The 12,801-nt window shown below is 36.9% G+C and overlaps 1 protein-coding gene across 5 annotated transcripts in view; it reads right to left on the reverse strand.

The window, feature by feature from the left end:
• Positions 1–12,801, reverse strand: part of THRB (thyroid hormone receptor beta) — a 154,916-nt gene that overhangs the window by 37,726 nt on the left and 104,389 nt on the right. For all 5 annotated transcript variants that reach the window (XM_030971792.1, XM_030971797.1, XM_030971793.1 and 2 more), the window contains one exon: positions 11,537–11,601. In XM_030971792.1, coding sequence (XP_030827652.1) covers positions 11,537–11,543 — 7 coding nt within the window. In that variant the 5' untranslated portion in view covers positions 11,544–11,601. The remainder of the gene's footprint in view (positions 1–11,536; positions 11,602–12,801) is intronic.

Genomic DNA, 12,801 nt, shown 5'->3' on the forward strand with positions numbered 1-12,801 from the left:
ATAATGAACAATACCAAAGCTGCATGATTTTATCTAACTGGTCATTGCTTATTCTTCGGTATAGAAGAAACTGAGATACCACTCGCTGACAAATTTGTAAAACTAAATACAGCCCAATTTCTATTTCTGGGCAGCAAAGTAAGATCAGTAGAAATGACCCATCAAAGATCATATTAGGTATTTAAGAAATTATTTTATTTTATATTATACGTAACAAAATTCAAATAGCTGTTTAACTTGCATAAAGAAAATAGCAAATTCCAGACATCTGATGACTGATACCCACAGTGACTTTAATCATAGTAAGATTCTGCTGTTCTAATCAACCTAAGAGTCAATTTTACATACATTTCACTCAGTAAAGCAACATATTAGTAAGGGCATACCAATTAATTACCAGAAAAAATGATTCAAAGTAAATTGGGATTTCAGTTATCAGTTCTATCATAATACTGCTGTTTCTGAATCCTTTGTCTTAGGACTTCTCTTAAGTGGAATATTGTTAGTACAGGACAAATTCAGAAAACTTAATCATGGTTAGTTTTAAATACTGTTATCCTATTTTAATTCCTGTATGTACATACAGCTTTCCTGAGTATGTTATTTAATTTTAGATGTAAACACCTTTTTGCTGCTAAAAATACAACCTCACCTGACATTTGCAGCTACAAGTCTTTTTCTTCTACTGCCTGTATCTCAGCTGGACATCAATAACACAAATTTGAGAAAGTACCTGGCATCACGGACTTCAATGCAAAGGGCAGGTAAGTTACCTACATAAATTGCTCTTACCTACTTACTTCTAGCTTTTTAGATCTGTTTTTAGTTCAGACTTCATTTTCTAAGTAAAATTAAAAACTAATTCTAAATGTAGGTAATATGGCAAGAAAATATCACTTGTAGGAGGACAATCAGTTTAAAATAGAATAGTGAAAGTAACCCAGAAATACTAGGCAATTTAAAAAAAATATAAAAAGAATAGAATATAAAACTTTTTTGCATAATTTGAACACTTTTATATTCTCTTGACTTCATAAATTTAAGCACAGAGAAAGAGATAGGGTTTCTCTGATAAGGTCCTCTGGGAACTGAGAACTTCCCTCTAAGATCTGAACTTACACACTTCATTTTCTGTGGCACAAAGAGGAACTGTGCACTACAAGCCACCCTTCCTCTAGACTTCGCATAACCTCTAACAGTGTACTTGGTTCAATAGAAGGCTTGTCTCCCTTGAGTTCCTTCACATCCTAACTATCTCCCTGCATGGACGATATTGCATCTTCTCAAAATGCGAGAGTCAGGCATGTGCAATATATATATTTAAAATATTGGCATTTCTATAATGCACTCATAAATAGATCTATGCTTTGTCAGTTCCTTGAGCAGGCCAGTAATGCGACACAATTCTTGACCTTGTTTAGAAAAGTCAGCTGTATCCTCAGTTACTCAGGTCTTTCTATCAGTCCTCAAGATCAGTGATTCATAATCCAGGCTCTTCAATCTCATTAGGCAAAAATTTCTATATATTTTCCTCAAATTTATCTTTGATATTAAAGGCCATTTTTGCTGTCTTTTAGCATATGAGGATTTATGTTGCCTTTGATTTTAATCAAAACCCATATATTCATGACTATGGTAAAAATTCTGTCCCCCAAGGATTCAGAGAGGGTGTTACATGAGGCTTATAGATTTTTACCTTTAACAAGGAACTCCAAAACCCTTCATAACTTAAAAAATAAAATCAAAACAGATCTTCCAATTTCTTTGTTAGCAAAGCATCCGTGGTACTTTGAAATATGATTATAGACAAATTTAAACTATGAGGAGAAATTGATCCTATTACACTTTCCATCACTTGGAATTTACCCAGGCAGAGTTTACCAAAGCTAGCCAAACATCAAGAAGCTATATGCTCTCTTTTCCTTTTAGTTCCCTCTGAAATTTGTCTCACTATTTTGCCTGCCATGTTAGTTACAGTTCATTTCATGTTACAAGTTTCCACTTTATTTCACAAATTCTCCTCAGTCACCAGGGACATTACACATTCAAGTTTTGCTAGTCAAAGATTAAGTTGCAAGGAACTACCACTGAGGGCTTTTATATTTTGTCTTCTATTCTTGTACTTCCCATACTAAGGCACAGTGGATGTTTATGTCTTAAATTACTATTCTTCTTATTATAACATTAAATTATTTTCATGAGAAGACTACATTATTTATTCTACTCCATTGGCTCTAGCTGCCTGAATTTCTCAAAGCCTTTTTTTTCCTTTTCAACAAAAAAAAAAAACAGTTGAAATCTCCTGCATCTGCTCTCAGTGTTGTCAACACAAAATCTTTGATAAAGGATGATTATGTAATTTTGTGCCCACTTCTTACCTGTAAGAGAAGCATCTCTCTCTCCCTCTAGCTACTGTTAAAACAGGTATAATCAAGGCAGGAAGCAGTACAGCCCACTGGGATGAACCATGACTAAAAACCACAGGCCCTGTTTCAGAGTTAAGAGGAACTAACAAGCAGGGCCAGAGCTCTTCTCATCAAGAAATCACCAAGCAATTTCAAAATGCACACTGTAGCAATAACTGGCATCTAAGCAGTCAACAGGTAAAAAAACTTCCTCAAATTCCCATCAGAAGGTTTTTTTAAAGGCAAGTTTGTTTTTACAGAAGAAGAAAATTTTAGCAAATGAACTGCCCATTAAGCTTAACTACATGAATAGGCAAGGGGAATCACTCAGAATTCTTTTATTACAAGCCAAAGCAAATACTCCTTAATGGGTAATTATAAAGGTTGGCCTATTCTCAGGCATGCAGTGTTATCTGAATGTCAATATAAAAAGGACTACAGAAAAAATATGGAACAATTTATTTGTGTTCATCTCAGTTATGTGGCCTTTTTCCCCAATTTTCTACTAGTATCTGCCAACAGTGGTCAAAGAAGCAATATACAAAAAGCTCTACCATTTTTAATACAACCCAAGTGAAGAGAGGCATTAAATTGTATCTCCAGAAAGATGGAAGGTGGTAGCCAGCCAGCCAGGAAGACAGTGTTTCCTGCTGGAATGAGCTGTATACCAACCCTGAACTTTGATCCAGATAAAAACTCAGAGTGCACAAAAGAGGACCAAAAACCACACTGAAAGAGTGCCTGTTCCCCATGCTCACAACAACCCCAGAGGCAATGCATTAAATTCCCCCTGCTGTGCCCTGAGAGCTACACTAATTTTACTTGCTTGGGATCTGCCCTGTCGCAATCAAGGCTGGATTTGCATTACCATTATTACTGTTATTGCTTTGTACCACAGTAGCTCCAGTTAACAGCTAGATCCACTGGTGATGAAAGCTGCTGTGACCACACAGGCAATCAGTGCCTGCTCCTCAGAGACTGACTACATTGCTCACACTTTTTGGGGGAGTGCAAACATTTATTTTTCACCCTCAGCAACAGGCTGTCACTTAGACAAAAGGTAAATTAACAGTTCTAGGATGTCAGAGGATTGCTGTTTTCCCAGTTACAAAGACACTTCCTCTAACAACAAAAAATTATTTTACATTCCAAAACTGCTCACAGCAGAATTTCCACTGAAAATTCTCTCTGTACAGTATTTCAATTTGCAGCCGACCAAAACAGGGGCAATTAGGAAACCAGCTTGGAGATCTCTGAATTGTCATTAACTTACTTGATTGCAAACGTACATAATAAAGTTTTGAAACTGAAAAAAGAGCAGCAAAGACAACAGCACTTCACTGGTTTGCTTTTTTTTTGTTTTGCCATTGAAGTGCAATCATATAAGGACACTGAAGTGGGTTGGCTTCAGAGAGATCAACTAAGGCAAATGTAATCAGGATTAGGACTGAGGGGTGCACAGTAGGTTGATGAAGCAGCTTTGTATACCTTTGTATGGACCCAGTCCAATAAAACTAGAGGATTTTTACTTGATGACTTGAGAGAAAAAAAGAAAAAAGCAACCAAGCTACAATTAAAGGACATGTCCCCAGTAAAGTTAACACCTGATTCATACTTTGTTCCAGCATTTTAAACCCCACAATCTATAAGTAAAAGCATGTAAAGTTTTCATGTGTGTTTGTGCTGGGAAAGACAAAACCATCTGTGTCAGCCAAGGCTAAGCTTCCATTTCTTCTCATTAATCTTGCTGTCAGTTCACAGCATTTTATTTTCTCTCATTTATTTTGCTTCTTCTCTCCTCTTCCTCTTTTATCTCCTATCTTTCCATTTTCTCCCAGGAAAAAAGCTTAGCATTTTCTCCTTATGCTTCCTTATAAAAGAGGGAAACACTTCACAATTGAGTTTCACAACTTTTAAACTAGGCTCATATGATCATTGAATAAGCAGAAGGATGGAGCCCAGCTCACACAGACTAGCCAGACTCTTCTTCTTAAATATGCAAATTTTGCCTCTGTAAATGTGCTAAATAAAACCTTTGAGAACACGGGATTTCTTTCCTGAATTTTTAAAATATAAAAATTACAATGCCTATAAGAAAAAAAATTGTAGAGTGAAAGGAACTATAGTATGTAGAATGAGCAATGTCCATTAGGTGATATTCAGTATTTCAGAAACATGTGCATAGGTGTATGCCTGTAGAAGTAAACAGCCAGGGTTATTTAATCCAGGCTTGTTGTCCTGCTACTTGCTTTAGCAGTGGCAATATTGTAAAATATTTAAATATTACATTTTAGAATATGGATTTAAAGATTAAATTTCAGTATTTCTAATCTTTTGGACAAGTATTAAATCACCAGGAAAGAAGAGTGCGCAGATCATTACAATAAATTTTGTAAACAGTTTCTAAAGTGTAAGAAAAGGCAATATTAGGAAACTTGAAATAAAGAGTGTAATAGCTTTATCCTTGTTCTTGATACATCTTAATGAGCTCCTCTGTGAATCAGTGCAACCACTTTTTAAAACATGCTAAATTTCCATTAAATTTAAAGCAATATCACACATACACTTATCAAGAGCTGGAGTTGACATTATGCTCAAATTTCTAAACATGAGAAAAAATTAATCAGAGAAAAAGAATACCCAGAAGAACCTGGCAGTTCATCTGTAAGTTAACCAGAGACAGGTTCTGAGCACAGAGAAGCAAATTATTCAGGGTTTTTGGTATGTAAAGAGCTCTCTGAAAACCTGTCCTTTGAGAAAAGAACAGGAATTGTATAGACCAAAACAGAATCTTGTAGCAGCTACAGATAAAACAGACTTACCAAAAGAAATGAATGGCCAAAGCTATATGGGGAAAAGCAGTAAAACACCAGGACACACCATGGAACTAGAATGGTGGTGCTAACCAATACAGCCACATAGATGCTATAAATGCATTCTTCCCTTTCACAGTTCTGCCCAACACATGGGAGGGAGTTTTTCTGAGAAGAAGCTATAGCTGAACCACAGGGCTCACCTGGCTGCTGTTCTCCAACAGGAGTCATACGTGGATACCCAGAGAAGAATAAGAACAAAGCAAGCACATATGAGAGCTCCCACCAAGAGTCTCTCAATCCCCAGCTACTCCTGAGCCCAAGGGACTGACTGAGCCCTTGTGGCCTTTCTAAAATGCAGCAATACCCACTGGGTCTCTCTTTGAACTACAGCCCAGTCTACTCTTGAGTACATCTTTAGTATTCACAGCCCCCTCCAGCAAGGAATCCCAGTGTCTGTCTCTTCATGTGCAGAACCATGTCCCTCTGTTTGTTTTAAAACAACATTGATTTAATTCCCCACAGACAGCAATCCATCTCTCCAGGGCTCATTTTGCAGACTACTGTTTGTGTGAATACGGGAATATCAATGGATGTTTACTCTCTTCATGTTGTGTTAGATAATTCTTATAATGCCTGGGAACCTACTAAAATAAAAGTGAGAAGACAAAACACCATTTTCAGAATATGGCTCAAAATACATAAACCACATCTTTAAAAACAAGTAAGTTACAGTGAAACCGTTTAGGAAATCACTCAAATCACTTCTACAAATCACTTTAGATCACTGCCACCTTTTCCTAAAATCCTGATTCTGAATATTACTTTCCTCATGAACTTTCAAATCAATTCACATGGTCTTTCCCCATCTCTCATTAGACCTTCAATTTCCTCCCATTGAGGAGTGGACAGTATATTTGTCTGCTGCTTGCTAACAAAATCCTGGGGATACAAGCACATAATTGAAGCTTTTTCTTTTTTCAAGGTGGTGAAGCAGTTCAAGTTATTTTGGTTCTAAAACTGCTTAAAGAGATATCTTGAAATAACACCTCCCATTGAAGGACTGAGGTTTAAGTAATGGCCAGGTAAAACAAACAAAGGTACTAAAACTAGCTGTCTTGACAAATACATAATTTGTTATAGACAAAAAAGGTAAATAAACAAATAAGGTTTGCCCAAACAATGCAGTCAAAGCTTCTTCAGTAAGAAAGACAAACTTGGATGTGAGGAGAGAATTCTTTTAACTTCAAATAAACTCAAGCTTGGTACAGATCTAAACCATTTGCAGAAATACAACAAAGCAATAGTGAAAGGCCTTTGTGCATGACAACATTTACACATTTCCTTAAACATTTGCCTTTTTTTATGATAGCACTGCAGCAAATCTGATGCTTTTAAAGAACATAATGAGAAGTGCATTTAGTGAATGCAAAAGGTATTTTTATATAGAAATAACTGGAAAATGCCCGGGTGGACTGATCCCACAGTTTACCAACAGCTTTACAATTGGCATAAAAAAAAATTAAAGTCCTCTCTATGTATAGGGATCAATACCAAGGACAAATGTTGTAAGTTGATTGCTCTGACATACAGTTATCAGAAGAACTAAACAGCAGCTGTGGTTAGGCTTTTGAAGATCATAAAATGGCAGGCTGTAACTCCTGCGGCAAGCACAGCAAAGTGCTTTATTTTATAGGCTATTGGAGAAGACTTAGAAAAAACAGGACATTTTACTCCTTTTAAATTCTATTCTAAAAGCTTCTTGCCTGCAAAATGAACAAGTACATTTTATACTGACAACACTTTGCAATTCTCCTTTACCTGATGTCAGTAGTGAAACACAACTACACAGTCTAAGAATTACACTCAAAATTTAAAATACAACAGTCTGCTCCCAACAGAAATAAATTTCAGAAAAATGAGTTATCAAAAGAAACAGCTCTGGCTTAAAAAAAAACACTATAGAAAGGGACTAATATACTGATAGATCATTAAAAAGAAAACAGAAAAAACATATCAGCCTTAATGTAATTAAATATACCTAAAATGACTAGCAAATGCTACAAAACTAAAAAAGTACTGCTACTACAAAAAAAAGTTTGTTCTCTCTGTTCTTTGTGAAATCTAATTGGATCCCCCTCCCCCTCTTTTTTTTTTTTTTGAAAATGTGTGATCTTGTGAGGAAAAAAACAAGCGGGTATTCATAAGTTGGAAAGAAAATACAACATATTAAAGAATTGCACAAAATTTGAAACATTACAAAATGTTTCCCAGGCTACTTGGCTTTTGTATTTATACAGCACTTTTACAAAGCACTTTTAAAAATATTAAATTTTTGAACCAAAAAATTAACCCAGAGTGTCTGTAACCTAGAACTTAGTAAGTGTGATATTTTTAACTGCATATTCAGAAATGCGCTTCTAAGTAATAAGAGCCATCATGGAGTGATTCATAGCTTCATGCAAAAACATCCCACAATATAAATCTTGTTAACCTTTTGAAAATCCCCAAAAGCTCATTACAAAGCTGCTGAATCCTGGCATAACAAAACCTTATATTAAAGTATTTACCGTCCTCCTAAAAAGTCCATTACTTAAAAGAAATAATACACTTGAGTTAGATGGATTTTATCATAGTCTGGCAGGCAAAGAAGTGTCAGACACTGATGTATGTCAAATTAAATTATCCTAGGAAAATCATTATAGAAATTTGGGAGAAATAATTTCTCAGCTGATGTTATACAATAAACTGTTCTCCACCTGAATTAATGCCAAGTTTACAGGGTAATGACCATTACAGTCAAAAGACTCATGAAGAAAATGTGGTACCTTTCCTATTCTATTACTTTTCCCAGTTCTTGGAAACTATGTGCAACACCCTTGGAGACACTGGTTTTCAAATGGATTTGTTGCACGAAAGCTGATTAATTTCTTCTCCAAATGAGGGACCTGTTTCAAGAAACGTTGCATATTAAATTCTACTTACTGAAAATATGCATTTATGACATTTAAATTATATTCCCCAATGTAAGCACTTAATTTTATTATAATTCCTATCTTGATCTAACTTTACAGTCATTACCAAATAGAACAGTGTGGATATTTGAGTAGAAGCACAATGACTGGGTTGATTTTGAAGCTCCCAAATAAAAGCAAAGTAAAACCCCAGCCTTACTGAAATCAGTGAAAGAACTGCTGCACCTTTTACTGGAACCACTATTACACTCTTTACATTCTCTCCTCATTTGTCATGAAAGCAAAAATTATGAGATTTACTGTATTCTACAAATACTATTTCCTAGGATTTAGAACCCTTTCTTGAATCTCTTCTTCAGTTTTCACTGTATAAAATAAAGTAACAGGAAAATACGTCTCAAGGTTTGTCCTGCATTTTGGGAGAAAATGTACAGAAGGGAGCCTTCAGTGATAGCTGTGGCCAGTGACTAGTGATGCTAAACCAGAAGTTTCATAACAGTGCTAAAATAGAAAGACCTTTAAAAATTATTTTACATACATGCTCATTTATTTTATTTTCCCAATGAGAAAATAATACTTTCCAACTTTTTTACTATTCTATCGTGCAAACGTATGCACACGAAAGAACTTGCTCTTATTGCTAAGATAGTACTAATTTTATTATGCTGATAATTTTTTTTTTCTCAGACATTACTCTGTGGGCAGAAACTGTTGGTGTCAACTGTAAAACTGCTGATGAACAGTGCTGTTTCAGCCCAGAAAACCAATCACACCATGGTCTGCATGCAAAGCAGTGTGGTCACCAGAACAACGAAGGAGATTCTGCCCCTCTATTCCCCTCTCATGAGACCCCACCTGGAGCACTGCATCCAGCTCTGGGCTCCTCAGAACAGGAAGGACATAGACCTGTGAGTCCAGAAGAGGGCCACCAAGATGATCAAAGAATCAAACACCTCTCCTATAATGAAAGCTTGAAAAAGTTGAAACTGTTTAGCCTTGAAGAGGGAAAGCTCTGGGGAGAGTTGACTGTGGCTTTTTAGTACCTGAAGGGGGCCTGTAAGAAAGATGGGGACAAATTTTTTAGTCTGCAAATGCACTAAAGACTGGTTTTACTGTCAAAGTCAAATTCTACAATCTCCTGTCAGAAAAACTTCTCTAGATTGCACTAGAACCTGAAGGCTTTCAGGCAGTGCCTGCAAGTGGAAAATACATTCTTTAGTAGAAACATAACATATGGGGAGGAAAAATTATCTATCGAAACCACAGAATAATACAGCCTGTTATTTTAGCCAGCTGGTTTGGTTTCGTATTAGATTCTGCTCCCATATTCCAGTGACTCAGTAACAGAATCTAAACTTCCATTATCATTCATTAGAAAAGGACTCTTGTCTGGCTGTGGATCATGGTATTTATGAAGTTTTTATACAGTTTGAAAGTCTTTCATTTCATCCATGTTTCTTTTCACATTTACACTCATGTAGGGAATGTCATTCCTATAATCAGAAACAGAAAATACGAACTGCTCATAATGAAAAGTGATGGAGATCTACAGCTGTACAGTCATCTCCATCTCAACTTTTTTTTTTTTTGCTTGATGATAATGTTCTTTGCACATATTTGCTCTGCTGACTTCTGTCAAAAGCAATGCAGAAAATATAGGTCCTTCCAATTAGGCTTTGTATTTCTCTGAGCTTAGCAGAGCTGCCCTGCCAGGGGCAAGTCCAGGGAGACAGGACTGATTAGAATGCTAGTGGAAAATCTCCACAAACCCACCCTCCACAGGAAGCCACAGACCCAACAGAGAAGGTGAGGATAAAGTGGGTACACTGTGTTTCCTTCCTCATCTCTTGCCATCACACAGCAGAAGCTATTAACTGCTCCCTCGAAAACCACAGCAACGTCAAGCCCTGTAGTAAAATGCCATAAAACACAGTTTAGCATGAGACAGGGGAGAGCACAACAGAGAGTTGAAGAGACCAAGTTACATGCCAGTGCTTTAAATTCTTCCAAAACAGGTATTTGCCAAATGAAATCACCATGCCCAGAATGCCTGCAGGACAATGCAAAACACTCTAGCAGGACCTGCCAATGCAGCCTAAGGACACTAACTCATTCCCAGTCCTCATGTGGCAGTGATGCCAAGTCAGAGCCCGGCACACCAGCCACAGGTCAGTATTCCACTTCATTCCACAAACTGCCTCAATGCTCTCTGCTTCCTTCTTATATTTATCTCTGCTTCAATGGGCAGCAAAGTAACCATAAAAAGACACACCTTTTCATATTATCAAATAATAGGGTTTACTGTGAAAGCATATATTTACATAATACTCTGTTTCTTCTCCCCTCTACTTCTTATCTAGAAACCTAAAATCAGAAGACCATCTTTGCTGGTGAATGCAGCTGTTACCCCTTGCTGGCCCTTACAAATGGATGGGAGCCTTCTAGGGAAAAGGAAAAGAAAGTTGATCTGCATAGTCAAGTAAAAATAAACTGTCCTTTGGGCAGAACACCAGGAATACAGTCTTGTTAGTGATGACTTTTCCTATGTAGCACATGCTGTATTTCGCAGGTTTTTAAAAGGTCCCATTTATGCATTTGGCTCTTGAAATACACATTGACAAACACTATTGGTAGAACACTTTCTTAGGCAAATTGATGAATACTAAAACAAATTCAGGAAGTCTGAAATTCTCCGGCCTTCTATACGATCTCCACATAATAAGCATGTCTTTCTAGACACTGTTCAGGGATTAGATACATGGGGGTTCTGACACAGCTAATTTATGTGTAACCTTCAGATGCTCTGCAACTGGCAGGGATAAGATGGTTAAGCAGGCTTAAAATGGTTAATGGTCATGTCAACTCTGGATCATCAGCCCACCTGCAGACCTAGTCAATAATTCTTGGAAGTGTACTTGGCAACATATGTGAAATAAATTTGACTGTCTCATGTTGAAGCTCAGGGGATATGTCCATGTTATGAAATAACTTAGGCCAGGATACTCAACAGAAACTGTTCCTATGCTGGCAGCTTCTGCAGGATAGCTGAAGTTGGAATGTGCATTCAGAACAAAACACAACAAGGTTCCAGAAGGCAAACCAAGCACGACGAAAGTTTCAAAAATGTAGGGGAAGATTACTCTGCGTCCCACATCTCTATGCTCTGGATGGAGGAAAGAGTTCCATTCCCAGCACTAATGAGGAATGAATGCAGAATTTCAACGAATTTCAATTTCAGTGAATTCAGAAATTGTTAAAGAAGCATTTTTCAATAAATATTTAGCAAAAATCACTCCAGAAAGGCAAGAAATACTACACAGATATTCTTATTAAATATGATTACCTGACATACTGCTGGGAGTTATGGATATGTAATCATTCTTGTCCTTCTTCTGTCACCAATGTCACCTGCCAAAAATAAGGAAAAAAACCCATGTAACATCTTCATAAATGCTCATCTGCAGAATACCATTAACATTTAACCAAGATGGGACCTTCTGGATCTTGAATAGCATGGTTGATGTCTGATGGCTTAACACGTAAACTTCAAAGCACTTTGCTTAGCTGCATGAGGTAACAAATGTAAATCAGGTCCAAAACATGGAGGAGCTGTGGTTAACAGGGATTTGGAAGCAACGTCCAAAAGCCTATGCCTATTGATGCTAAAAAATATAAATAATGCTTTTGTGCATTTCATGGAATACTTTCCATTATTTTTTCTGCAGAAGTTCCTCTAAGTCTCATATGTGATCTCAGGAGTTAACTGGTTTCTACTTTACGGTTTCTAATGATACGCATATACCATTACTCTTGGGTTCAGTAAAAACAGAAGATTCAAAGGAATTAGAAATTCTCTGTCACAGTTACACTGATTCTTACCCAGTCATTTGAAGCCCAAAAGTCTACTGACTTTTACAAAGTTCTGAGATGTAAATTATAATTTTGTTCATATGGTAGAAAACTAATTTACATGTACTTAACACTTCTGAACAATGACATCCTCTATTTTATTAACAAGACATCTGCATCTGTGAAGAACTGAATCTGGCATTTTAAAGTCTCGTTTTTGATATTTAGATTGTGTCCCCCTTTTATATGTCCATACACACACACACACACACACACACATACATACTAACTATACTCTTTTTTCTGCTTGGTAGCAAAGATTGAAGCCCTGCAAGTTAATTTAGTGCCAGGAGAGAAAGTCAGGGATACCAGTTATGAGAACATCCTTTGGCCATGTTGGTATTTATACCAGCCCTCACGTTTTTCACACGGAGGCATCACAGGCAGCATGCCCTTGTTCAGCCATCCCTGCCCAAAACATAGTGCCCAGCTAGATGATCCCAGCTCACTCCCTAGTCTAAGCTCCAACAATCCAACCCAAGCAGAGACAATCCTAAAGGCATTACTCCAGAATAGAGACAAGATCTCATTAGAATTTTTAAATAAGAAATCACAGGCCGACAAGTGACCCCAATACTGCCTGCAGAAAACTAGCCTGAGAAGAGAGTCACTCTCTGTAACACCCCCCTTATTCAGCACTGGTGAGGCCACACCTCAAATACTGTGTTCAGTTTTGGTAAAAGTGAGTTTTACTTCACT

This window comes from Camarhynchus parvulus, chromosome 2, assembly GCF_901933205.1.
Source record: "Camarhynchus parvulus chromosome 2, STF_HiC, whole genome shotgun sequence".
Classification (NCBI taxonomy): domain Eukaryota; kingdom Metazoa; phylum Chordata; class Aves; order Passeriformes; family Thraupidae; genus Camarhynchus; species Camarhynchus parvulus.